A 26,292-nucleotide genomic window follows, 5' to 3' on the forward strand; every position below is an offset into this window, starting at 1 on the left:
CCAAGTTTGACTGGCTGAGAAATTCTGGGAATTGAAGTCCACAAGTCTTAAACCAGTTGCCAAGTTTGACTAGCTGAGGAATTCTGGGAGTTGAAGTCCACAAGTCTTAAACCAGTTGCCAAGTTTGGCTGGCTGAGAAATTCTGGGAGTTGAAGTCCACAAGTCTTAAACCAGTTGCCAAGTTTGACTAGCTGAGGAATTCTGGGAGTTGAAGTCCACAAGTCTTAAACCAGTTGCCAAGTTTGGCTGGCTGAGAAATTCTGGGAGTTGAAGTCCACAAGTCTTAAAGTTGCCAAGTTTGGCTGGCTGAGGAATTCTGGGAGTTGAAGTCCACAAGTCTTAAACCAGTGGCCAAGTTTGGAGACCCCTGTTTTAAAGAAAAGGAAACCCTGATCCCTTGTCTACAAAATTTCTTCTCTCTCATTGGCTGATTTGTAGTGATATTACAGAATGCTCAAAGATTCCACCAAAATCAAAGGGGAATTCACACAAATGCTCAGTTGCTTTGTTTTATTTTGTCTTGTTCAAACCTTCTATGGCATTTAGTCCTCCACTTAAGTGAGACCCTTAGGTTTTGCCCTGTTTTACGACCTTTCTTGCCACAGTTGTTAAGAGAATCGGGGCAGTTGTGAAGTTAGTAACATGGTTGTTAAAGGAATCCGATCTCCCCATTGACTCTCTTGCTCTCTGCCAGCCTCTCCCTTACCTCATGGGGTGGAGGTCAAAAAGTGGGGGCTGCAGCTCGGCCAGTTCAATGGCGGTGATGCCCAGGGCCCAGATGTCGCACAGCTGGTTGTAGCCGCCTTTCTTCTCCACCGCGGCCACCTCTGGTGCCATCCTGGAGAATCAGAAAGAATGCAAGATGAGGAAGGCGACACTCACAACTACACTCACCTTCCTCTTGAATAGAATAGAATACAACAGAGTAGAGTAGAGTAGAGTAGAGTAGAGTAGAGTAGAGTAGAATAGAATAGAATAGAATATGGAATAGAATATGGAATGGAATGGAATGGAATAGAATAGAATAGAATAGAATAGAATAGAATAGAATAGAGAATAGAATAGAATAGAATAGAATAGAATAGAATAGAATAGAATAGAATAGAATAGAATAGAATAGAATTGGAAGGGACCTTGGAGGTCTTCTAGTCCAGCCCCCTGCTTAAGCAGGAGTCCCTATATCATTTCAGACAAGAGGCTGTCCCATCTGTTCTTAAAAACCTCCAGTGATGGGAGCACCCACAATTTCTGGTGGCAAGCTGTTCCACTGGTTAATTGTCCTCACTGTTAGGAAGTTTCTCCTTAATTCTAGGTTGCTTCTCTCCTTGATTAGTTTCCATCCATTGTTTCTTCTCCTACCTGCAGTGGTAAATAAATTGACCCCTTCCTCTTTGTGGCAGCCCCTCAAATACTGGAACAGTTGCTCTCATGTCCCCCCTAGTCCTTCTAGACTGGCCCTACGCAATTCCTGTCGCAGAGCAACACAGGTGTTTTACCAATAGGGCGTTCCGATGAACGATTTTCGCTTGGCCACCGAAGCTGTCAGTTCTGCCGAGACCCCAAAATCCGCTGTGGAGGAGAGAGGAGGAGGAATAATTGCAGAAGACCTGGAGAAACAAGTCCCGGGGTTTCCAAAAACGACTACAAAGCCAAGCGGGATATTCCATGTTTGTTTGGAAAAGCACGTGCGTTGTAATAATAATAATAATAATAATAATAATAATAATAATTATTATTAATAATAATAATTAATAATAATATAGTAATAATAATAATGATGTTGGAAGGGACCTTGGAGGTCATCTAGTCCAACCCCCTGCTCAGGCAGGTAAACCTATACCATTTCGGACAAATGGCTGTCCAGTCATTATAACTTTGAACGGTCACTAAACTAAACTAAACAAGTAGAGGACAATCCCAGCCAGGATACCTTAAACTCAGAAGTCTATATTGGGGAGGGGAGAGGGTGAAAAAATTGTGAAAAAGTGTGAAAAATTCAAGATGGTGGCTGTGGTCCTGCAGCTGAAGCCACGCCCCTTTTCAGCATGCCTTGTCTATTCAAAGGGGGTGGGGCTTCAGCTGCCTGACCACAGCCACCATCTTGACTTTTTTGACCTGCCCTGCAGAAAAAAAACCAACAGGTTGAACCGAGAGGCTGAACCGGAAGGGAAACCCGGAAGAGGAACTGACCCAATTTGATCTCGCCGTTGGTCGTCAGCAGGATGTTGGCCCCCTGAAAGAGAGAGAAAAGGGTTCAGAGGCCGAAGGTGAGACGGCCATTTTGGGGGGGAACGCTCTGGTCTTCTCCCGCCCGGAACCCCCAAACAGCTTTAAAAAGCGATGTCAAAGTGACGAAACCCAACCTTCTCACCTTAATGTCTCGGTGCATTTTCCCTTTGGTATGCAAGTGGTGAAGTCCCTAAAAGAGAAACGGGGATAAAAGTCGACAATTGGGACAGTTTGTCAGAAAGGCACGGAGACTCAACCAGGTTTGCATGATGGATTAACCCGTGGTTTGTTGAATAAACCCAGACTGGTTAAGGGCACTGTTTCTCAACCTTTCCCACTTTAAGAGGGGGTGGACTTCAATTCCCAGAATTCCACAGCCAGCATGGGAGTTGAAGTCCACCCCTCTTAAAGCATCCTGGCTGGGGAATTCTGGGAGTTGAAGTCCACCCCTCTTAAAGCATGCTGGCTGGGGGATTCTGGGAATTGAAGTCCACCCCTCTTAAAGCATGCTGGCTGGGGGATTCTGGGAGTTGAGGTCCACCCCTCTTAAAGCATGCTGGCTGGGGAATTCTGGGAGTTGAAGTCCACCCCTCTTAAAGCATGCTGGCTAGGGGATTCTGGGAGTTGAAGTCCACCCCCTTAAAACATGCTGGCTGGGGGATTCTGGGAGTTGAGGTCCACCCCTCTTAAAGCATGCTGGCTGGGGAATTCTGGGAGCTGAAGTTGACAAGTCTAAAAGTTGTCAAATTAGGAGACCGCTGTTCTAAACCAATCAGTTCAGCTTCTCCCAGCTTCCCACACACACATGCCTGAATGCCTGAATGCACAAAACCCCCACACAGCCAACAACCCACACTCTAGCCCTGGCCTTGTAGCTATCTCTGCTACAGGAAGGCAGGAAGGGAACAGGATGCACAACTGAACACCGTTTCCTCTCAAAGGTGTGTACCGCTGAGATCCAATTGCTATTTGTCAGGGTCAAAGGAAGAAGCTCAACGGCTGAGTCAAGCTGTGGAAATCTCCTATTAAAACTCAGCTTAACACATCTGACCTCAAGAAGCCGAGCAAAGTTGGGCTGGGTAGAAAGAGGATGGAAGACCACCAGGAAATTGCACCCTCAACTGGCAGACCAGGAAAACACCCCGGGAAGAGGGTGTGGAGAAACATTTCCCAACGGTGCGCAAGCAAGTTATAATGACAGATAATTCTTGCCTTATGACACCAATGGAGCAGAAGATTTCTGTTGCTAAGCACGACAATGGCTAAGTGAGCCTTGCCCACTTTACGACCTGTCTCGCCACAGTTGTTAAGTGAATCACTGCGCTTGTTAAATTAGTAACACGGTCGCTAATCGAATCTGAATTCCTCAATGCTTGCCAGAAGGTTGCCAAAAGAGATCATGTGACTCTGGGACATAAATATGAATCCCTTTGATCATACGACCATGGGGATACTGCAACGGTCGTTAAGCGTGAAAAACAATCACAAGTCACTTTTTTTAGTGCTGTTATAACTTTCATGATGAAACAAATAGCCGTAAATCAAGGACTATCTGTTTATCAGTCCTGGAATTCCATCTATACACTCACCTGGAGGGTTTCCCTGCAGACGTAGGCAATCTGTTTTTCGGACAAAGGCCCAGTACCTGAAAAAGAGAAAACTGAATTATCCTAGGAAAGAAAAAGAAGAAGAAGAAGAAGAAGGAGAAGGAGAAGGAGAAGGAGAAGGAGAAGAAGAAGAAGAAGAAGAAGAAGAAGAAGAAGAAGAAGAAGAAGAAGAAGAAGAAGAAGAAGAAGAAGAAGAAGAAGAAGAAGAGAAGTAGTAGTAGTAGTAGTAGTAGTAGTAGTAGTAGTAGTAGTAGTCAATTGCAAAAGACGGCCTTACTAGGAACTGCTTCCATCCTGCGACAATACCTGTAATACCATCAAACATCCACATCTCCCTATCCCAGGTCCTGGGTAAGGACTCGATAGGTAGACAAAATGCCAAATCCAGTCTGAACATCTGGCTGACTGTGCGATGATTCATAATAATAATAATAATAATAGTCAAGTTGGAAGTGACCTAGTCCAACCCCCTGCTCAGGCAGGAAACCCTACCCCATTTCAGACAAATGGCTGTCCAGTCTCTTCTTAAAAACCTCCAGTGTTGGAGCATTCACCGCTTCTGGAGGCAGGTTGTTCCACTGGTTAATTGTTCTCACTGTCAGGAAGTTTCTCCTTAGTTCTAGGTTGCTTCTCTCCTTGACTAGTTTCCATCCATTGCTTCTTGTCCTGCCTTCAGATGCTTTGGAAAATAGCTTGACTCCCTCTTCTTTGGGGCAGCCCCTGAGATATTGGAATACTGCTGTCATGTCCCCCCTTGTCCTTCTCTTCGTTAAACTAGACATACCCAATTCCAGCAACCGTTCTTCATATGTTTTAGCCTCCAGGCCCCTGAACATCTTTGTTGCTCTTCTCTGTACTCTTTCTAGAATCTCAACAACTTTTTTAGACTGTGGTGATCAAAATGATGCAGTTGTTCCAAGTGTGGCCTTACTGAGGCTTTGTAAAGCGGCACTAGAACTTCACGTGATCTTGACTCTATTCCTCTGCTAATAACTATTAATCTTGTGCTTCGGTGTCTCTGGCCATTCACCACCCCAAATCCTGCCAAGTGGACTAGATGACCTCCAAACTTGCGCCTTTCCATTATTTTGGGATTAAATTTCAAATGACAGAATCCTGCGGTTTTTTTGGAGCGTTTTCCCAAACTTTCCCCCCTAGAAACAAAGGGGGCATTAATTCACGGAGGGAGGCCTCGTATTAATACACTGTAATCCACTTGAATCCCTTTCATTCAGAGCAACCACATTTGCACATTTGTTTAAATTCTGCACGGGGCAAAGCCGCACTGTTTTTTTTATTTTTTTTTACTTCTCTCCGCCATGCAACCATCACTTCCTTTTGTAACTTTTCCACCATTGCAAATTTGCACCCCCTCCGGGCACGCAAGGCAGCGAGAGCAAAAAAAAAAAAGGGAAGTAAATTTTTCCAAAAGGCAACTAGGCAAGGCTGAATCCTTGAAAAGTTTGTTTCTGTGAGCTGAGGGGAGAAGGGAAATAGATGGCAAAGCCAAAGGCTTTAATCTCCCAGCTGCAATTTTTTTTTTTCTTCCAGTTGGGTCCAATTCTCCCTGAAGTTTCTTGGCAAGGTTTTTTCAGAAGTGGGTTGCCATTGCCTCCTTCTTGGGGCTGAGAGAGAGTGGCTGGCCCAAAGGTACTCAGCTGGCTTTCCTTCCCAGCGTCCCAAAGGTGTTTTTTCAAAAGGCAGGTGGACTATGGTTTTCCTTGAAGACATTTTGCTTCTCATCCCAGAAGCTTCTTCAGTTCTGACTGACCGGTGAAGGATGGAAGGATTTATATTCTTTGCAGTCATCTGTTCGTTTAGTACTCTTTCTGAGAGTCGTTGAGGCCACTTGGAGGTTCATCTGTGCCCTCAGGGTCACCTGAATAGTGCAAATGGGCGTGGAACCTTCTTGGAACTGCTGAAAGACGTTTCGGTGTGTTCGTTGTGTTTACAACACAGTCTTTTCAGCACTTGCAAAAAGGTCCCACACACAGTTGCACCACTCAAATGACCCTGAGGATACAGATAAACCTCCAAGTGGCCTCAACGACTCTCTAAAAGAAGGCAAATGACCAGCTGTCTGCAAGAAGTATAAATCCTTTCCATTCCCCGCCATCCAGTCAGAACTGAAGAAGCTTCTTGGATGAGAAGGGAAACATCTTCAGGGAAAAACAAACTCCAGTTCTGGTTTTCGAAAAAGCACCTTTGGAGGACTGAGAATCTCCATGACTTACGAGCATCTATCTCTTGTCCAACTTTTAGTCGCTATCGCTCTAGTTTTTAAAAATCCTGCCCCATCCAGCCCAAGAGGCTGTCCCTTGAGTAGCGGAACTGGGCATCCAGTTGTGAGGCTCTTGCCCTACTTCTGTAGAACTCTGTATATAATTACGTGGGTTGTGTGTGTATATGCTTACTGCTCTTCGTCATGTTCTCTTCATACGCTAAAATAAACACCCAGTTTTCCGGCCATGAATTCTTGGCCTTCCATTAAAACGGAGTTCTGGATGCCACTTCGTTCTTGGCGTGATCCTCCCAACCACACTGAACTTCAGACATGTGGAGCTCCAGCCTGCCTGGGGGCTGTGGATGATGGGAGCCTCAGCCCCGCCTTTCCGGAGAACAGCTGGCTAAGGAAAAAATGGTCTCGCCCAAGGCAAGCTGGGGATTTACCCGGGAATAAATTTAGGAACACCTGTATGCAAATGCTGCTCTACCCACAAGCTATAATTCTTCTCCTAAAAAAAAAAAAATGTAATTAAAAAATACGATTTCAAACTGAAGACAGGAGAAGTGTCCTCTTCTTTTACCACAAAACCATCCTGGAATAGTATCTGAATATATTTATTTATTTCTAGGTTTGACTCCAAGGGGGAAATACATTCTTGAACCCAGATCGGCTGACAAAGCAGCGGAAAGCACCTCGGCGTCCCTCATACAACAGATTCAGAGCCACGAGGACTAGAATCTTGCTTAGTGTCACTGATGTTCTGTAATGTAGGGCAAGCATTTGTTGATCGGGGAACCGTTTGGGCTTCGTGTCACTCTATTCCTTTCCTTAACCAGCTGTTCTCTGAAGAGGTGGGGCTACCCATCATCCACAGCACTCCAGCTTTTCTAGATACCAGCGGGGGGACGGGCTGAGCGCAAACTTAATACAGGTAGCTCAACTTGTAGCAGTTCATTTAGTGGCCGTTCAAAGTGACAACGGCATTGAAAAAAAGCGGCTTAGGACTGTTTTCCAAATCAAAATTCAGATGCTCGGCAACTGACTCCTATTTATGACGGTCGCCGTGTCCCGAGGTCACGTGATCCCCTTTGGCAATCTTCTGACAAGCAAAGTCAACGGGGGAACTGGATTCATTTAACAACCGTGTTGCTAAACAAACAACTGGAGTGATTTCCTTAACAACTTAACAGCAAAGAAAGGTCAAAAAACGGGGCAAAATTCACTTAACAAATATCTCACTTAGATTGCGGATTGTGGTCGTAAGTCGAGGACTATCTGTGCTACAATTTCAGAAAAAGCCAGCCACCTTGGCATTAACGTAACAGGTTCCCTTCAGCAGATTATGCTGGAATCTAGGCTGATTCCAGAAATGTAAGCTACTAACGCCTTCTCCACCACTTCCACTACATTTTTAAAATTATGACCCATTGAGGAATGGATCCCAAAAGAACACTAAGTTCTTCCCTTCCCTTCCCTTCCCTCCTCCAACAGGCAGAAACTCACTGTGGTAGATCTCCTGCAGGGATCCCCCTCCACAGTACTCCATGCAGATCCACAGCCGATCATTCCTAAAATCCAGAAATAACGGGAAATATGTAATGGAGCACAGGGTGTATACACATCGTAATTTGGGCAAAGCAAGAGCTTTGCGGGTTGAGTGAGATGCTTCTCAATCTCAGCAGCATTGAAGGTGTGTGGACTTCAACTCCCAGAATTCCCATGCTGACGGGGGTATTCTGGAAGTCAACTAATCTTAAAGGATGCTGGCTGAGGAATTCTGGGGGTTGGAGTCCACCCATGTCAAGGCATGTTGACGGGGGAATTCTGGGGGTTGGAGTCCACTCATCTTAACGCATGTTGAAGGAGGAATCCTGGGAGTTGAAGTCCACCAATCTTAAAGCACACTGGCTGTGGAATTCTGGGAGTTGAAGTCCACCCCTCTTAAAGCATGCTGGCTGGGGAATTCTGGGAGTTGAAGGTCACCCCTCTTAAAGCACATTGGCTGGGGAATTCTGGGAGTTGAAGGCCAGCCTACTTAAAAGCATGCTGGCTGAGGAATTCTGGGAGTTGAAATCCACCCCTCTTAAAGCATGCTGGCTGGGGAATTCTGCGGTTGGCATCCCCTTATCTTAAAGCATGTTGATGGGGGGATTCTGGGAGTTGAAGGCCACCCCTCTTAAAGCATGCTGGCAGGGGAATTCTGGAAACTGAAGTTTTCAACAGAAGTCTTAAGCTCGCTGGGACTGAGAAACAGTGCCCTAGATTTAAAGATTGCGGGAGGCCATAAGCCATGTTTCTGCATGCCACAATAATTGGCTTGGAGCATCACGTTCCTCCCAGGGCAACCTCAACCACTTTATGGTCTTGAGAGTTTGCCTGGCAATTGCTCAAACTTTTCAAGCAATTGCTGAATGAAAGAAGGAATTGGCCTCAAGAGACTTTATTAAGGTGACCAACTGTCATCCTTTGAGGGGGGGGACAGTCCTCCTTTTGTGAGTTTTGTCCTCCCTCGAAAAGTGTCCTCCTACATGTCCTCCTTTTCGATATTTGAAGACTAATCTGCAGGGCTTTTTTTTCTCTCTCATAGAATGCTCAGAACGGCGTTCCGGCACCTTTTTTTTGATTTTCTTTTTCAACTTTTGCATGAGCTGTGCTACTCCCACTATTGGCTTTGGAAAGCCAATAGGAATTGCTGCTGAGCGCCCCAAAACACCCGGCTGGCAAACTTTGCACATGCAAGTTGTCTGTATTATGGTTGCAATGCATAAAATGTTTTTTTTATTTACGATATTATTTTTCTTCAATTTATTTGTGTCCTCCTTTTCATTGTAAAAAAGTTGGTCAACTTAACTTTATGCTCCTGTTCCTGAATGCACCCAGTCTTTTAAAGCAGCCATGCCCGTTTAATTTTCCCGGTCCAAAATGTTTAACTCAAAACAAAAATGCCTAGTGGGATAATGTCTTACTTTGATGCAAAGCACCAGTTTCTGGGGTCCATTTAATTTCCAATAAAGATCTTCACAAACCTTGCAGCTGTCATCAGAAAATAAAATGAGGGTGTGGACTTCTGTAGCAACGGGATCAGAAGCAAATACCCATGTTTTCCCCAAAATAAGACCGGGTCTTATTATTAATTATTACTCCAAAAGATGCATTAGAGCTTATTTTCCAGTTGGTTCTTGTTTTGGGGGAAACACGGTATTAAAAAGACGGAGTCCGGGTGTGCGTGACGAAGAGGTGAGCTCAGCTCAACTTCATCCATTAGCTCCGGAGAATGGAGGCTTTGCAAGTGGCGTCCATTTTGGGAAAGCGCCCACAACACACCCATCCCTACCCCTTGCACTTTGGCAGGGCAAAGCTTGGCACGAGCGCACCCACTGCACGGATTGTGTTGCACTTTCTATGACCCATTGGCGGTTCCAGAGATTTGGAAACAGGACGGTCCCAAGAAGGGTGCCTCTGAGCATGTGGGGAGAGGAGCTACATTTCACCGCATCGAAGATTCGGGAAGGGGAAAAAAGGCCTTTTTGGATTGGAAAATGAAGAGTTGCATTATGGACTTCCTAACTTTTTACTGTAGAAATTAGGCGACGATTACTGTGCCCAACTTGCTACCCGCTAGTTTTGACAAAGCTGAGAACGGATGCTCAAGTTAAATCTTAGCGTTTCCAAGTTCCCGTTGTGTTATTCCAGAAGGAGGAGTTTTCTACCTGAGATAGCTTCCAAAATACGTCACAACGTTGTGATGCCGACAATCCCTGAGGGTGGTGATTTCTTGCTGAATGGATCCGATGTCATCTCCTAAGAAGACCCAATGGAATAAATATGTCAGTCTCTCGGGGGGGGGAGTCTTCTTTCAACAATGATCGACCCCCTCTTTTTGGCGACAGCCCCTCACATATTGGAAGACTGCTATCGTGTCACCCCCAGTCCTTCTCTTCACTAGGCCAGACGTACCCCAATTAGAATATAGAATAGAATAGAATAGAATAGAATAGAATAGAATAGAATAGAATAGAATAGAATAGAATAGAATAGAATAGAACAGAACAGAATAGAATATGGAATGGAATGGAATGGAATGGAATGAATAGAATAGAATAGAATAGAATAGAATAGAATAGAATAGAATAGAATAGAATAGAATAGAATAGAATAGAACTGGAAGGGACCTTGGAGGTCTTCTAGTCCAACCCCCTACTCAAGCAGGAGACCTTATACTATTTCAGACAAATGCCTGCACAATCTCTTCTTAAAAACCTCCAGGGGTGGAACACCCACCACTTCTGGAGACAACTCATCTCATTGATAGATTGCTCTGTCAGGAAATTTCTCCATCGTTCCAGGTTGCTTCTCTCCTTAATTAGTTTCCATCTGTTGCTTCTTCTCCTGCCTTCAGGCGCCTTGGAAAATAGGTCAACCTCTTCTCCAAAGCACCTGAAGGCAGGACAGGAAGCAACGGATGGAAACTGATCAAGGAAAGAAGCAACCTGGAATTAAGGAGAAATTTCCTGACAGTGAGAACAATCAGTCAGTGAAACAGCTTCCACCTAGAGCAGGAGTCTTCAAACTTGGCCCTTTTATGACTTATGGACTTCAACAACCAGAATTCCTCAGCCAGGCACATGTGCCAGGCTGAGGAATTCTGGGAGTTGAAGTCCACAAATCATAAAAGGGCCAAGTTTGAAGACCCCTGCTCTAGAAGTTGTGGGCGCTCCATCACTGAAGGTTTTTAAGAAGAGACTGGACAGCCATTTGTCTGAAATGGCATAGGGTTTCCTGCTTGAGCAGGGGGTTGGACTAGAGGATCTCCAAGGCCCCTTCCCGCTCTATTCTGATTCTGATTCTGATTCTGAGAAGCAGGCCTACCACGGAGTAGAAACCCTGAGATCCTCGTGGGGGTTTATTTCCTGATCTGGCCTTTCTTGAACAGCTAAAATCGGAGTGGTACTGAGAAGTCGCCGACTTTGGGGAAACCACAAAAACCAGGATCGCCCCTTACCTGGGTCGATTTTCACAATTTTAATGGCTGCCAGCTCTCCGGTGTCTGTATCTCGCCCCTACGGAGAGAACCAGATGATAATGAAAGACATGGGTCCTCCAGGAAAGGGTCTCTGCATTGCTTTCCTTTGGGAGAACAGATTTAGTGGGATTCTTGGCGGGGGTTCCTCGCTTGCCCCTCACCTTTCCTGCTCCAACTTTTTCACGCTCCTGCCATACGCTCTGTGGCTTCGGAAACGGAGATGCATCCTAATGTCAGTCACAAGTAGTGGGGTAAAAGCAGCCTGGACAGCTTTACTTTACCTTACCATATGCTCTGCTGTCACGGTTCCACCCTGGGTAACACTCATTCCCAAAGAATTTGCTTCCTGTGAAGGATGAGGGCAGACTCTGAACTTCCTGGCAGGTCGGTCCTTCCTTCCTTCTTCCCTTCCTTCTTTCCTTCCTTCCTTCTTTCCCTTCCTTCCTTCCTTCTTTCTTTCCCTTCCTTCTTTCCTTCCCTTCCTTCCTTCCTTCCTTCCTTCTTCCCTTCCTTCCTTCCTTCCTTCCTTCCTTCCTTCTTTCCTTCCTTCCTTCCTTCCTTCCTTCCTTCTTTCCTTCCCTTCCTTCCTTCCTTCCTTCCTTCCTTCCTTCTTTCCTTCCTTCCCTTCCTTCCTTCCTTCTTCCCTTCCTTCCTTCCTTCCTTCCTTCCTTCCTTCCCTTCCTTCCCTTCCTTCTTTCCTTCCTTCCCTTCCTTCCTTCTTCCCTTCCCTTCCTTCCTTCCCTCCTTCCTTCCTTCCTTCCTTCCTTCCTTCCTTCCTTCCTCCCTCCCTTCCTTCCTTCCTTTCCTGCCTGCCTGCCTGCCTGCCTGCCTGCCTGCACCATATCTTGTTCCGACATAAAGGCTTTCAACAGTTTGTTTAGTGACCGTTCAAAGTTGCAATGCCAGGGAGAAAAGTGAGTTATGACCGTTTTTCAGCCTCACGACCTTTGTAGCATCCCCATGATCATGTGATCAAAACCCACAGGCTCGGCCACTGACTCGTACTTAGGACCGCTGCTGTGTGCTAAGGTCCTGTGATCCCCTTTTGCGATCTTTGTCACAAAAAGGGAACACATGATCCCCAGGTTACTGTGACCGTCATAATATGAGTCAAACGCCAAGCGTGGGGAAGCTGCAACGGTCGTAAGCGTGAAAAATGGTCATTGGTCACTTTTTTTCAGCGCCGTTTGTACCTTTGAACGGTTACAGACACTCTAGGTTTCCAGGCCCGGTTAATTTAAGACCGCACTAAAATAGGAAAGCGGTAGAGAAGCACAGAGGCTTCCTTTGCTCACGTCCAGCCAGCTACCACAACACACAAACACACTCCTCTTCGTATGGATCCCATTCTGTTTAGCAATCAGGCAACTTCCTGGCTGAGCCAGCTCAACCACCACAAAGGGTGTGAGGCACAAGGCCGCAAAGCATCTGTGTGATGCAACCGAAGAGGAAGGAGGACAAAGCCAGTGGAACAGCTTGCCTTCAGAAGGCGTGGGTGCTCCGTCGCTGGAGGCTTTTAAGACAAGACCGGACAGCCATTTGTCCGGAATGGTCTAGGGCCAGGGGTCTTCAAACTGGGCCCTTTTATGACTCGTGGACTTCAACTCCCAGAATTCCTCAGCCAACGTGCCTGGCTGAGGAATTCTGGGATGGATCTTCAAACTGGGCCCTTTTATGACTCGTGGACTTCAACTCCCAGAATTCCTGAGCCAGCCTGGCTCAGCTTGGAAACCTCCCTTGTCCCTCAGCATAGCTGGCTCAGGAATTCTGGGAGTTGAAGTCCACGAGTCTTAAAAGGGCCCCGTTTGAAGACCCCTGCTTTTTATGAAATAAATACAACGCTGTAAAATCAACCTAGCTAGAAAAGATTATTAAAATTATTAGAATTAATTGTTAATAGAATTAATCATATTGACAACATTGGAGGGAGGGGAATTGTCTGGAAAAATCTAGAACAGGGCTCTTCAGCGTGCCTGGCTGAGGAATTCTGGGAGTTGAAGTCCACAAGCCATAAAAGAGCCCAGTCTGAAGAGCCCTTATATAAGGTCTCCTGCGTGAGCAGGGGGCTGGACTAGAAGACCTCCAAGGTCCCTTCCAAATCTATTCTGATTGAACCTCCTGCTCAAGTTCTGACAGTGAAAACAATTACAGGCTGTCCTTGACTTACAACAGTTCTTTTAGTGACCGTTCGAAGTTACAGCCACACACCGACACAAGTGACTTGTGACCCTTTTTCACACTTAACGACCGTTGCAGCATCTCCATGGTCAGGTGACCCAAATTGGAAATTGACTCTTATTTATGACAGTTGCAGCGTCTCGGGGTGATGCGACCTTCCAGCAAGCAAAGTCAATGGGGAAGCCCGGATTCACTTAACAACTGAACAACTGCAGTGATTCACTTAACAGCCATGACAAGAAAGGTCATAAAATCAAGCAAAATTCCCTTAACAACGGTCTCACTTAGCAACAGAACAGGGACAACCTGTAATCAGGGGAACAACTTGCCTCCACAAGTTGTAGAGGCTTTTAAGAAGAGACTGGACAGCCACTTGTCTGAAATGGTATAGGGTCTCCTGCCCGAGCAGGGGGGTTGGACTAGATGACCTCCAAGGCCCCTTCCAGCTCTGGTATTCTGTTGTAAACTGCCTCTCCTTTCGCAAAATAACCCAGAGCCATCCGAGCAGGGAGGATGAAGAGCCTTGGGCAAGCTGTTCAAAAGGCAATTTTGCAACGGCTTCTTGCAGCATCGGTTTGTGTTGTGCGTTGGACGCTGGAGATCAAAAGGCTGAGGTGGCGTTCCTTGGTTGCTCCAGAAGATGTCTGGAGCTTCCTGAAATGAAGGTCAGGGAGCAAATGTCTGTGACTCTGCCTTGGAAGGTCAGGAAAGAAATTTAAAGGCAGGTGCAGGACAGGCAAAAGCCATCCAGAGGCCTTCTTCAGCACTTCGCTTGGGTAGATTTCACCTCCAAGCACCGCCATTTGGGTCCACTAACACAGGCGTCCCTAACCCCCTAGAAAGAGTACAGAGAAGACCAACAAAAATAACACAATAACACAGTTGGAAGGGACCTTGGAGGTCTTCTAGTCCAACCCCCTGTTCAAGTAGGAAGCCGAATGGCTGTCTAATCCAGGGGTAGGCCACCTTGGCTCTTTTATGACTGGTGGACTTCAACTCCCAGAATTCCCGAGCCAGCGTGGCTCAGCTTGGAAACCTCTCCCTTTCCCCTCAGCACGACTGGCTCAGGAATTCTGGGAGTTGAAGTCCACGAGTCCTAAAAGAGCCAAGGTTGCCTACCCCTGGGCTAGACTAACAAAGAAAAGGGCCAGAGGTGACATGACAGAAACGTTCCAATATTTGAGGGGTTGCCACGTAGAGCGGGGGGTTCCACCTATTCTCCAAAGCACCTGAAGGCAGGACAAGAAGCAGTGGGTGGAATCGAATCAAGAAGAGAACCAAGCTGGAACTAAGGAGAAATTTGTCTGAATGTCTGAATCAGGACACAGCTGGAAAGGACCTTGGGGGTCTTCTAGTCCAGCCCCTGCTCAAGCAGGAGATCCTATACCATTCCAGACAGGTGACTGTCCAGTCTCTTCTTAAAATCCTCCAGTGACAGAGCGCCCAACATTTCTGGTGGCAAGCTGTTCCAGTGGTTAATTGTCCTCACTGTTAGGAAGTTTCTCCTTAATTCTAGCTTGGATGCTGCAGCGATTGCAAATGTGAAAAAACAGTCATGTCACTTTTTCAGCGCTGTGGCAACCTCAAACGGTCGCTATACGAATGGTTGAAAGTCGAGAACTACCTGCCCTTCCCTCTTATCCAGTGTTATTCCTCCTGCCACGGGAGAAAGACCTGCCTTTCAGACTTGACCCAGTCGATCCATTTCTGAGCTGAAAATAGCTGTCCTGGCTGCCAGCTGACCAGCCCTAAGCTATTCCTGAATTAAGAATCTCAGGAAATGCCACGCTGGTTTCTGAATAATGTTTGCACAGCGGGCATTAGCCAGGATCCAAACAGAGGCAAGGCCACTCCTAATCCAGTTTGTTGTCCAGGGCTGGAGGGGGGGGAAAGAGAGGGAAAATGTCCAGGAAACAGCTGTTTTATTCTCTTTTGATATAAAGAAGAACGAGAGGCCGGATCTGTCCCTCCCTATTAGTGTCAAAAAGGAGCCACAATCAGAGACCACGAGGTGTGAAAGAAAAAAATGTGGCTCTTTCACATCCAGGCTCAGCAGTTGCTATCCTGGATCCAGTTTCCCGGGTTAGCTAGGCAGACGAGCGGGCTGTGCTAATAACCACGGTTCAGTTGCGACCTCAGCCCATCCCACCACAACACTGATTCTCACAGCATCTCAGCTGGATTCAAACATCTTTTGATGACACAGCCAAGTCAACTGGCATCCTGTTTTATCCTGGTTAGAGTCCCAAATAGAGATATTCCTCCAGAATTCCTGTTGCTAAGCAAGGAGGTGGTTAAGTGAATTGCGGCAATGTTTAGAATAGAATAGAATAGAATAGAATAGAATAGAAATATAGAATAGAATAGAGTAGAGTAGAGTAGAGTAGAGTAGAGTAGAGTAGAGTAGAGTAGAGTAGAGTAGAGTAGAGTAGAAAAAAATAGAATATGAATAGAATAGAATAGGACAGAACAGAATAGGAATAGAGTAGAGTAGAATAAAATAGAATAGAATATGAATAGAGTAGAGTAGAATAAAATAGAATATTAATATGAATAGAATAGAATAGAATAGAATAGAATAGAATAGAATAGAATAGAATAGAATAGAATAGAAGAATAGAAAATATGGAATGGAATAGAATAGAATAGAATAGAATAGAATAGAATAGAATAGAATAGAATGGTAGAATAGGTAATGAATTAATGGAATGGTAATGGTAATGGTAATGGGATGGAATGGAAGAGAAGAGAAGAGAAGAGAAGAGAATATAGAATATAGAATATAGAATATAGAATAGAATAGAATAGAATAGAATAGAATAGAATAGAATAGAATAGAATAGAATAGAATAGGAATAGAATAGAGAATGGATGAATAGAATAGAATAGAATAGAATAGAATAGAATAGAATAGAATAGGAATAGGAATAGAATAGAGAATAGAATAGAATAGAATAGAATAGAATAGAATAGAATAGAATAGAATAGGAATAGAATAGGAATAGGAATAGAACAGAACAGAGAATGGATGACCTCTCTCCACGGAACCGGTCCCTGGGGCCCAAAAGACTGGGGGCCTCTGCCCTACTGGATTTTACAGCCCATCATCCTCTTCCAGCAATAATTAGGAGATGCCAATCAGCAATCTGAAGAGACTAACAAGCACCCCCCCCACCTAGCAGCTGGTCCCATTGAACTCAATAGGTCTTAATTCCAATTAAATCAGCACCAGATTACACTGTGAGACGGAAGCCTAACTGGGGCAGATTTTCATTAAGCTGGAAGGGTGCAAATCCCGCTCAGCATGAGGACTGACGTATGTTTTACAAACCCACGTCAAAGGCTGCAAGTGCAAAATCAAAGCCACAGAAAACCCAGGGAGTCCTCGGCTTACGACCACAACTGAGCCCAAAATTTTTGTTGCTACGCAAGACATTTCTTAAGTGAGTTTTGCCCCACCTTCCTTGCCACAGTTGTAAAGTGAATCACCAAACACTTGTTAAATTAGTAGCAAGGTTGATTAAGGGGATACGGTTTCCCCCTTTGACGTTGTGTGTCAGAAGGTCGCAAAGGGAGATCACACAGCCCTGGGACACTGCAACCGTCATAAATGCGAGTCAGTTGCCGAGCGTCTGAATTTTGATTTTAGGTACAATTCTGCAACCATTGTATGAAAAATGGTCATCAGTCATTTTTTTCTGCGTTGTTGTAACTTCGAACGGTCACTAAATGCACTGTTGTAAGTCAACACTGTACAATAAAACACAGCCTGAAAAAAACCCAATTTTACCAGCAAACAACAGGGCTGAACTAAAAAGAAATGCAGAAGCATCATAAAATAGGATTATCTAATATTATTATAACTGCTGGCAGTAATGATGCTAACTAAGGCCACACACAGGCTTCTAAGGATGAACACAATCTCATGCACAGTTAATTAAAAGAAAATAACATACGGAAGCTTCACAACAGTTGTTCATCCAACTGCCTTCAGTGGTACAGAATCTGTTCCAAAATACCCATGCTTTATAATATTTTATAATATTTTCTTCCCTCTGGCTCCAACAGGCTGAACCTAACTTAGATTCACTCAGAGAGGCAAGAACATTAAAAAAAAAAAGTACAAATGACTAGGCAAAACATTCTATGCAAATCTGAAGCATTGCTATTAGGAATACTAGAGAAAAATGTAAATAAAGAGGACACATATTTAATTATTCACGTGGTCACGGCGGCAAGGATACTATTTGCTCAAAAGTGGAAAGCAACCGAGTAAGGAAGTACAAATAAAGAAAATTATGTATTGTGCAGAACTAGATAGGATAACTAAAAGATTAAAAAATCAGGAAGAAGCAGAATTTTATCGAATATGGAATAAATTTTATAGATGGAGGGGGAAAAAATGGAGGTCACAAATAAAGAGATAAGTTAAGATAGTTTGTATATAGATATATTATATGTAATTAATGTACAACATGGACTGAGATGTCAGTCAAAGATGATTTACCATGTTCAATGTTTTTAATCCTTTTTTTCTTTGTACTCAATAAAAACTTTATTAAAAAAAACAATACTGATGACTAGAAAGTTGAACGAATCGGTCAAAGATGCAAAATGGGGCAAAACTGCCTCTTTTTCCAGTCTCCCAGTCGAGGCATAAAGAGCATACTGGTTACAAATTTTGGGCATAACTGCAAGATGCCAGTTGGACAGGACTGCTTTATAGCAGTTTTCTCAACCTTTAAGATGTGTGGACTTCAACTCCCAGAAGTCCTCCGCCAGTCATGATAATTGGAGAATTCTGGGAGTTGAAGTCCACGTGTCTTATAGGTACTTGCAAGACTGGAAAACACTGTTTTATACGGTAGGATCCATTTTAATCAACTCTGGATATGATCTAACGAGCTGGGAATAAGCCAGATCGGTCAACTGTTATGCCCAAATAACCATATCACTTGGATGGTGAAATGGGCCGTGCAGACACACACACATATATATGCATGCCTGGATTCATCGCCCAAGAATTGATATCAAAACATTGCATCAGTGTGTCTTTAAGATGGCCAACTTCAACTCCCAGAATTCCCCAGTAAACATACTTTAAAAGGAATGGACTTCCAGCTAGCTGAATTCTGGGAGTTGAAGTCCACCCAGTTTAAAAGTTGCTAAGGTTGGGAAACTTAACTTGCATTAGTTATATAGACAGAATCTAAGCACAATTCAAGCATTCTTCCTGAAAACATGCTCACTACGGTTAGTTCATAGACCAGGCCAGGGGTAGGCAACCTTGGCTCTTTTATGACTCATGGACTTCAACTCCAGGCCTTCCTATCCTCTGCCATCTTCTGGAGTCCATTGACGCTCACGCCTGCTGCTTCAGTGACTCCATCCAGCCACCTCATTCTCTGTCGTCCCCTTCTTCTCTTGCCCTCCATCTTTCCCAGCATCAGGCTCTTCTCCAGTGAGTCCTTCCTTCTCGTTAGATGGCCAAAGTACTTGAGTTTCAACTTCAGGATCTGGCCTTCTAAAGAGCAGTCGGGGTTGATCTCCTGTAGGACTGACCGGTTTGAGTGCCTTGCAGTCCAGGGGACTCGTAGGAGTCTTCTCCAGCACCAGAGTTCAAAGGCCTCCATTCTTTGGCGCTCAGCATTTCTTATGGTCCAACTTTCACAGCCGTACATTGCAATCATTGCATTGAAAAATTTCTTTCTTTTTATCTCTTCCTTCCTTCTTTCCTTCCCTCCTAACCTTTCTTCTCCTCTTTCTTTCTTTACTTTCTCTCCTTCTTTCCTCCCTCTCTCCCATCTTTCTTTCTTTCTTTCTTTCTTTCTTTCTTTCTTTCTTTCTTTCTTTCTTTCTTTCTTTCTTTCTATCTCTTCCTTCCTTCCCTCCCACCCTTCCTTCTCCCTTTTTCTTTTTCTTTCTTTCTTTCTATATCTTTCTTCCTTCTTTCCTTCCCTCCTAATCTTCTTTCTTTCTTTCTTTCTTTCTTTCCTTTCTCTCCTTCCTTCCTTCCTTCTTCCCTCTCTCATCTTTTTCTTTCTTTCTTTCTTTCTTTCTTTCTTTCTTTCTTTCTTTCTTTCTTTTTCTTTCTTTTCCTTCCTTCCCTCCCACCCTTCCTTCTCCCTTTTTCTTTTTCTTTCTTTCTTTCTAACTCTTCCTTCTTTCCTTCCCTATCCTTCCTTCTCTTTCTTTCTTTCTTTACTATCTCTCCTTCCTTCCTCCCTCTCTCCCGTCTTTCTTTCTTCTTTTCCTTTCTTTTCTTTTCTTTCTTTTTGTAGACTTCAGCACCGCAAGATCCGCGCGTGCCAAACTCTCTGGCAACCCGGACAAAAAAGCGCATTGTGGTCATTCGGTCACTCCAGGAAAGCCGAGCGAGCGAGAGGGAGGGATCCTGCCCGCCCTGCCTACACTTGTAGCAAAGCCAGCCTGCCCCAGAGAGCCGACCTTGGCCGGGGAACCAGCCAGCCAGCCAGCCTGCCCACCCCAGCCCAGCCCAGCCCAGCCAACACTCGCCTCTCCTTCTCCAAAAGGCGCCCTCCCTTTGGAAAGCTCCCGGTGGAAAAGCTGGCCACAAGCGACCAGGACACGCCCCGGGGAGAGCAGCCCTGGAGCCCGGCCACAATTTCCTGCTTCTCCCTCCCGCACACCCCTTCCCCAATCCGATCCACACACCCCCCACGCGGGAGATCCCCTCCACCACAGCGCAGCAATCCCCGCCTGGGCTCCTCGCTCCGCGTTGCGCGTCTCCAAAATCGCGGTTGGGAGAAGTTGCCCAACGAGGGGAAAGAGAAGGGGAGCCGCCAGTCAGCGGGACCCCCCCATGTAGGAGACCCTCTCCCCGCTCTCGCTCTCCCCCCTTCCCTCCTGGCCCCCCCACCCCAGCCAGGATCGCCCCCTCCCAAGCGCGCCCGGGGACCCTCTCCAAGCCGGCCGTGCGCCCAGGGCGCGCCGTTGCGCACCTTGTAAACATCCCCGTAGGTGCCGGAGCCGATGCGCTGGATGAGCTCGTAGCGCAGCCGCGGGTCCTGCAGCGAGACGTCCCGCAAGGCGCTCATGGTCCTCGCCCAGCCGCCGAGCCAGGGCCGGACGGCGCAGCCGGGGCCAGCAGCGGCGGCCGAGGCGGGGAACGCGCCGCCTCCGGGGCGGAGAGGAACCGCAGCGGCAGGAAGGAAGCCGGGAGGAGCCGAGCGGCGCAAGCCCCGCCTGCAGCCCGCCCAGGGCTCTTCCTCCGCCTCGGAAGGCGGGCAGCGCGACGGAGAGTGCCTCTGGGCGCGTGCAGAGCGCTCCGCTACCCAGCGCCTTTACACGGGGTAGCCCCCGACTTACGACCCCAAGGGAGCCCAACAGTTCCGTCGCGTTTGTTAAGTGCATTCTGCCTCGTTTTGCGACCTGGGGGGGTGCCACAGTGGTTAAGTGAAATCGCTGCAGTTAGTCACCTGGTCGTTAAGTGAATCTGGCTTCAGTTCGTGACCTTTGCACGGCCTTTCTTGCCCCGGTTGTTAAGCGAATCACTGTGGTTAAATTAGTGGCTGGGTTAAGTGAATCTGGCTTCACTTCATGACCTTTGAATGGCCCTTCTTGCCCCGGTTGTTAAGCGAATCACTGCAGTTGTTAAATGAGTAACCTGGTTGTGTTCAGGGAATCCGGCTTGATTTAGCTTGTCAGAAGGTAGCAAAAGGGGAAATCACGTGATCCTGGGACACTGCAACCGTCCTAAGTACATGACAGTTGACAAGCGTCTGAATTTTGATCATCACGGAGAAGCTGCAACAGTTGTCAGTGTGAAAAACGGGCAAAAGTCACATTTTTCAGTCTAGCTTTGAATAATCACTAAAAAAAAACCCTCTTATAAATTGAGGACTATTTGGAATTTCCCTACCCGCTCCGGTTTCCTGCGTTGTTGACTCCCAGGAACAGCAAAACAATTGAGAATAAAAATTACAGATGTTCCTCGATTGACAATCCTTCGTTTAGCGACTTCAAAGTTGCAGTGGCAGTGAAAAAGGTGATTTACAACCAGTACCCACAACTTACAATGTCCCGGTCACGTGATCACTATTTGCGACTGTAGGAACGCAGCAGCAGCACACACACACCCCGAGAAAGAAATATTTTGGAGAATATTAAAAAGGCAGAATATTGGACTAAAAAGTTTCATTTAGCTTGCAAGTGAATTTTAGAGTATTATTATGAAATTATTAGTAGTATTAGTATTAGTATTGTTTAACTATTTGGGGACTGTATTGTTTAATAATTAGGATATTAATTTGTTTATGTTCTCATTATTATGTTCACTTTTAATTTGCTTATATTTATGTTAAAGGAGAGTTAAAGTGCATTATGGATTTGGTTATTTATATAGCTGGTAATGTTAGTTAGATTATGATTATCATATTTGTAACCTTGTATTCAGCTCTGGGAAGTGGGGGAGGGAGAGGGGGGTTTGGGGTGGGTTAATATTGTAATTTTTATAAAACTTTTTAATTAAAAAAAAAGGCAGATTATGTTTCCCCAAAGGAATAATGGAGCAAAGCTTAAAAGGCAAAATCTTCTCCCCTTCCCCCCACCCTGCCAAAAACTCAGCAGGCCAGCTCTGTAGAAATGCAGATTTGATAACCCCATTCGGGAAGACTGAGGCCCCCATTCGTGAGCAAATACTGCCTGCAGAAGCCAATTCAAGACAAGATCTTTCAAAATCCCTTGAAGCAAGATTCGATAACTAACAACAGCAGAATGATAGGATTAGAACCAGCAAAATCCAACACAGGACATAGCCGTCAGCCCCAGCCCCAGAGAAACAGGATATGACCTTTAGGACATAATAGGATTAACCCACCACCATCAGAATACCAAAAGGACACGCTCAAAAGCTCAGGTCAAAGTTCATGCCACAGGAACAGGAACAACTCCAAACACAAAAGCCCAAGAAAGTTTAAAAACCCACCACTCCCAGCTCCGTGTGGTCGGCTGCCCAAGAGTTGTGGTTCTGCTCTTCAATAAACAAGAACCGTCTTTCTAAAGCCACCTCCATTTTGTTTATTCCCGGCTTGGACTGGACCCTGATGAAGATTTTTCTTTCAACGCAACCTTCCAAAGTCAATGGGAGAAACCTGGATTTCCTTAACGATGCTGTAATTCACTTAACTGCAGTGATTTTGTTAACAACCGTAGCACTAACGGTCGTAAAACCATACACAACTCCGTAAACAACTGCTTTGCTTAATAGGGAAAATTGTGGTCGTAAGTCAAGGACAGCTTGTACTGAGATATGGGGGCGTTGATAAGATTTAAGACATCTTTTAAACGGAGAGACTTTGTTGAATTTTCTCTCTAATATCACCACCCCAATCCATTCAGTTCACTGCTGAGTGACAAAATCGTATTTCATACCGAAACTGTTTCTGTTGCGTGCACATCCTGTTTGTTCTTCGCGTCAACCCTGTATTTGGACACGTGCAGAGGCTGCTAAGCTAGTTGTCAATCTGGATTAAAAAAAAAAATCTGGTCGGCTTCATGTTAAGGACTTCCCAGTTTTGCAAATCAAACTAGAACTTGTTCTGCAGAGCAGAGTTTAGGACAGCATGAACCGGAAAAGAAATATTTCACTGTAGCCTAGGCATGAATTGCATGGCTGGCTAATTTATCACCGCTGCTGTTTGTTTTGCAAGCATTTTCTGCTGCATCTCAGCCTGCCATCCAGATAGGATGAAATAAAGATGACTAATACAAAACAAAAAATAAAAAAAACAAGGATCCTAGTTAGGAGCAGGCCCCCATTACAGAAGCAATGGCTGTAGCTATTTATTTTATTACCCTTAAATTAGCATCAGCTCCCAGCAAGCACTGGAGGAGGAGAATGGTGCTAAGTCTATGTCAGCCAAAAATCCAGAGCCTTTTTTTGTGGTTTTTTTTTGGGGGGGGACAAATATATATTTACTTAAGGCTTCTGTGAGCTGCAGTGATTTTCACCAGATGCAGCGGACTCCTGGTTTTTGGTCCAGTAGGATTTGAATTCTCAGAAGCCGTTTGGGATTCAAAACAGCTCAAAATCCACTCTCAGAATGATTCAGGCCTAAGCCCCAGCTGCGTTCTCAGATCTTGAATGCATGCACATTTTTAGAGCAATGATTCTCAAATTTGTGGTCCAGGGGTCATGATGTTGTCACGGGGGGGGGGGCGGGGGTGAGATCTGCGAAGGCTTGAAGAAATGTTGATTTAAATCTTGAGATAAGTCGTGGGGATCTGTGGGTACAAGAAGTATTTAAAGGGGGTCCGTGGTTAAGAAAAGATTGAGCACCATTGCTTTAGAGCAGGGGTCTTCAAACTTGGCCCTTTTATGACTTGTGGACTTCAACTCCCACAATTCCTCAGCCAGGCACGCTGGCTGATGAATTCTGGGAGTTGAAGTCCACAAGTCAAGGGGCCATAGTTCCCCCATGCTGGCTGAGGAATTCTGGGAGTTGAAGTCACAAGTCATAAAAGAGCCAAGTTTGAAGACCCCCACTTTAGAGTATAATTGGGTGGGGTTTGGCCTATTAATGGATCCCTAATCTAACCATGCTACATGAAGCCGCACATCATGCTCAATCTGGTTCTTTCCTTGGCTATCATAGGACTATTTTATCACTTTAATCTGGTTTGAGATTAAGCAGACAGCTATTCTTCAATTTAACAACCATATTATTATAAATACACGTCAGTTGCCAAGCGCCGGAATTTTGATCACGTGATCTCAGCAGGGATGGATGCTGGGATGGCCATAATGTGAGGACCACTTTTTCAGCCCCATCGTAACTTCAAATGATGGTTGAAATGAATGACTTTAAGTCAAGGCCTACCTGCATTGCATCAGCTTAAGTGTTTTTCTCTTGGTACCTTGTGTGTTTCACATTATGCTTTCCTTTCATATGTTTCTCTATTTGTTTTAATTGCACTAGCACAGAAATATGTTTAACAAATAATTTCAAACGAATAGGGCTATGGGGAGGAAAATAGCCATACAGGCAATCCTCAAGTTACAACTCAAAATTCCTAATCGCTAAGCAAGACAGGCAGTAAGCGAGTTTTGTCCCAGTTTCTCGCCACAGTTGTTAAGGGAATCACTGCAGTTGTTAAGAACACGGTTGCTAAGTCAACCTGCCTTCCCCAGTGACTTTGTCAGAAGTTTCCAAAAGGGGATCGTGCGTTCATAGGACACTGCAACTGTCATAAATATGAATCAGTTGCCAAGTGTCTCAATTTTGATCACGTGACCCATGCTGAAACCATGGTAAGTGTGAAAAGAGTCAAAAGTCACTTTTTTTCAGTGTCGTAACTTTGGACGGACACTAAATGAATTGTTGTAAACTAATTCAAACGCTTGAATTAGAGGGATTATTGAATTAGAGCGAAGTATTAATACCACTTTACAATGCCTTGGTAAGGCCACACTTGGAATGCTGCATCCAGTATTTGGTCACCACGATGTAAAAAAGATGCTGAGACTCTAGAAAGAGTACAGAGAAGAGCAACAAAGATGATCAGGGGACTGGAGGCTAAAACATACAAAGAACGGTTGCAGGAATTGGGTATGTCTAGTTTAATGAAGGATGAGGGGGGACAGGATAGCAGTCTTCCAATATCTCAGGGGCTGCCCCAAAGAAGAGGGAGTCAAGCTATTCTCCAAAGCGCCTGAAGGCAGAACAAGAAGCAACGGATGGAAACTAATCAAGGAAAGAAGCAACCTAGAACTAAGGAGAAACTTCCTGACAGTTAGAACAATTAACCAGTGGAACAACCTGCCTCCAGAAGTGGTGAATGCTCCAACACTGGAAGTTTTTAAGAAGAGCTGGACGGCCATTTGTCCGAAATGGTACAGGATTTCCTGCCTGAGCAGGGGGTTGAACTAGATGACCTCCAAGGTCCCTTCCAACTTTATTATTGTTGTTGCTGTTGTTGTTATTGTTTTGTTGGTTATCCTGGTGCTGAACAGAATACAAAGAAACTGAAGGTTAATTTAGTACTGCGTACCCAAATCCCCGCCATGTAGAAAAGTAAAACAGTGAGGAAATTTTACATATTATAATTTCATAGGTAATCGACACGTCAGGTGGCTGTAACCTCCATGACAAATGTAGGCCCCTTGTTCATTGATTTTCACCTTAAAATGTTTTTTTTTTCTCTGTCTGGTTTGTACTGAATTCTTCCTTTAAAATCTTTTGCAGAAATGAAACCGGTTTTGCAAATATTGCTTCGAAGGCTGGAGAATGACCTATTTCTATTTTCATCCTACCCAGACTATGATGTTGATTTGTGCAACGGGGAATAAAAACGTTGTCCATTCACCTCTCTTCCCTCCCCTAGAACTGCTGACATCAGCCCCAAAAATTTGAGCAGGGAGAGGCCGCAAGGCTGGATGTCAAACGGGGAATCGTTTCCAAAACCAAAACCTAGTTAGTTTGCTCCTTTAAAAGGAGTTGTGCCATAGAGTCAACGGATGAATATTTTAAACCGTGCTGGACTCGGCTATTTTCAGAGGTTTCATAAAGGTTTGTGATAGCGTCAGCGATCTTTCGATCGTCCAGAGATGCATTTAATGGCCTTTGCATCGACAAAGCCATGGGAAGAAGGTTGTATAACTCGCGTACTGTATGTCTTCTTTTAATTAGGTTTATCTTTTTAAGTGGGAAAAGGGAAGCTTTGAATTTTTAAATTGTTTTTCAGGTTCAGCTCCCCCTTTTGAAACGGAAGAGGGGGGATATAATTTGGTGGCACAGTAACTGGGGGGGGGGCTCCAGACTGCCACATCTTGTCTTAATAAAAGGATACAGCAAAGCTAAGAGATTTAATTTTCCCAGACAGCAATAAAAAGAATCTCCTTTACTCAAGAAATGGGGGCCAAGGGCTGCCTGGGGCAGGAAGGGAAGTCCTGGAATGTTTGACATGTTCCATTGCTGACAAGCCACAAGTAGGAACTTGGATCTCCCCTCAAAGGAACCAAGATTATAGCAGTCCTTGAGTTACGACCACAATTGATCCATTTTTTT

At 45.0% G+C, this 26,292-nt stretch overlaps 1 protein-coding gene across 1 annotated transcript in view; it reads right to left on the minus strand.

The window, feature by feature from the left end:
* The window catches only part of MAP4K2 (mitogen-activated protein kinase kinase kinase kinase 2), a 46,298-nt gene extending 25,862 nt beyond the window's left edge, over positions 1–20,436 (minus strand). Inside the window, exons 1-9 of the mRNA XM_039366139.1 lie at positions 20,227–20,436; positions 11,066–11,123; positions 9,774–9,864; positions 7,567–7,631; positions 3,819–3,874; positions 2,372–2,419; positions 2,191–2,233; positions 1,497–1,569; positions 707–838 (exon numbers count right to left, since the gene is read on the minus strand). Of these exons, the coding sequence (XP_039222073.1) occupies positions 707–838; positions 1,497–1,569; positions 2,191–2,233; positions 2,372–2,419; positions 3,819–3,874; positions 7,567–7,631; positions 9,774–9,864; positions 11,066–11,123; positions 20,227–20,322 (662 nt within the window). The 5' untranslated portion in view covers positions 20,323–20,436. The remainder of the gene's footprint in view (positions 1–706; positions 839–1,496; positions 1,570–2,190; positions 2,234–2,371; positions 2,420–3,818; positions 3,875–7,566; positions 7,632–9,773; positions 9,865–11,065; positions 11,124–20,226) is intronic.
* Between the last annotated feature and the right edge of the window lie 5,856 nt (positions 20,437–26,292).

This window comes from Crotalus tigris, unplaced genomic scaffold (genome assembly GCF_016545835.1).
Source record: "Crotalus tigris isolate CLP2741 ecotype Arizona unplaced genomic scaffold, ASM1654583v1 scf7180000020245.1906669, whole genome shotgun sequence".
Taxonomy (NCBI): Eukaryota; Metazoa; Chordata; class Lepidosauria; order Squamata; family Viperidae; genus Crotalus; species Crotalus tigris.